Source organism: Penaeus monodon, chromosome 29 (assembly GCF_015228065.2).
Source record: "Penaeus monodon isolate SGIC_2016 chromosome 29, NSTDA_Pmon_1, whole genome shotgun sequence".
In the NCBI taxonomy this organism is placed as follows: Eukaryota; Metazoa; Arthropoda; class Malacostraca; order Decapoda; family Penaeidae; genus Penaeus; species Penaeus monodon.
Window position 1 is genome coordinate 33,503,578 of NC_051414.1, and position 608 is coordinate 33,504,185.

At 61.5% G+C, this 608-nt stretch overlaps 1 protein-coding gene across 1 annotated transcript in view; it reads left to right on the forward strand.

The window, feature by feature from the left end:
• LOC119592186 (E3 ubiquitin-protein ligase HECW2-like) overlaps nt 1–608 on the forward strand; it is a gene marked incomplete in the record, with an annotated part of 33,790 nt that overhangs the window by 637 nt on the left and 32,545 nt on the right. Inside the window, 2 exon segments of the mRNA XM_037941016.1 lie at nt 106–269; nt 461–600. Coding sequence (XP_037796944.1) covers nt 135–269; nt 461–600 — 275 coding nt within the window.

The following is a 608-nucleotide window of genomic DNA, read 5'->3' on the forward strand; positions in this document are numbered from 1 at the left end:
TCAGACCGCATGCTGCGAGTCGGACGCGCCGTCGGCTCATGTCCTTCCGGCTGACTCAGCCGATGGCTCGCAGTCTCGGACGCCACTAAGCCGTTTGTCCCACAGATTTCTCAGCGCACGGGCTGCGGCGGGGGATGTTCTTCCAGCCCGACCCGTACGTGAAGCTGCGGATCCTGCCTGGCGAATCACAGACGCTGCTGCCGCACCACGGCCAGGAGGCGCGCTCGGCCGTCGCGGAAAACACCGTCAACCCTACCTGGAAGAGGCAGGTGAGGCGCAAGCCCGAGGGGGACCGGGCCCGAGGGGGACCAGCTTCCCTGCTGCCTCGGTCCGGGTCGAGGGAACCTGGCAAGGGACTGTGTATTTGTCTTTCCATAATATCTTTAGGAAGTTTGGCGGCCTTTGGCTCAGTATATGACTAATGCTCTTTTTCTTTCCATGTGCCTGGGGCGCGTCGCAGGACTTCACCTTCGTAGCCTACTTACACGACATTCTGGAAGTGGAACTGAAGGACAAGTTCGCCAAGAGCCGCCCCATCATCAGCCGCTTCCTGGGCCGCCTCACCATCCAGGTGGCCACGCTCAGGGAGAGGTGCAAAGCGTAAGTCG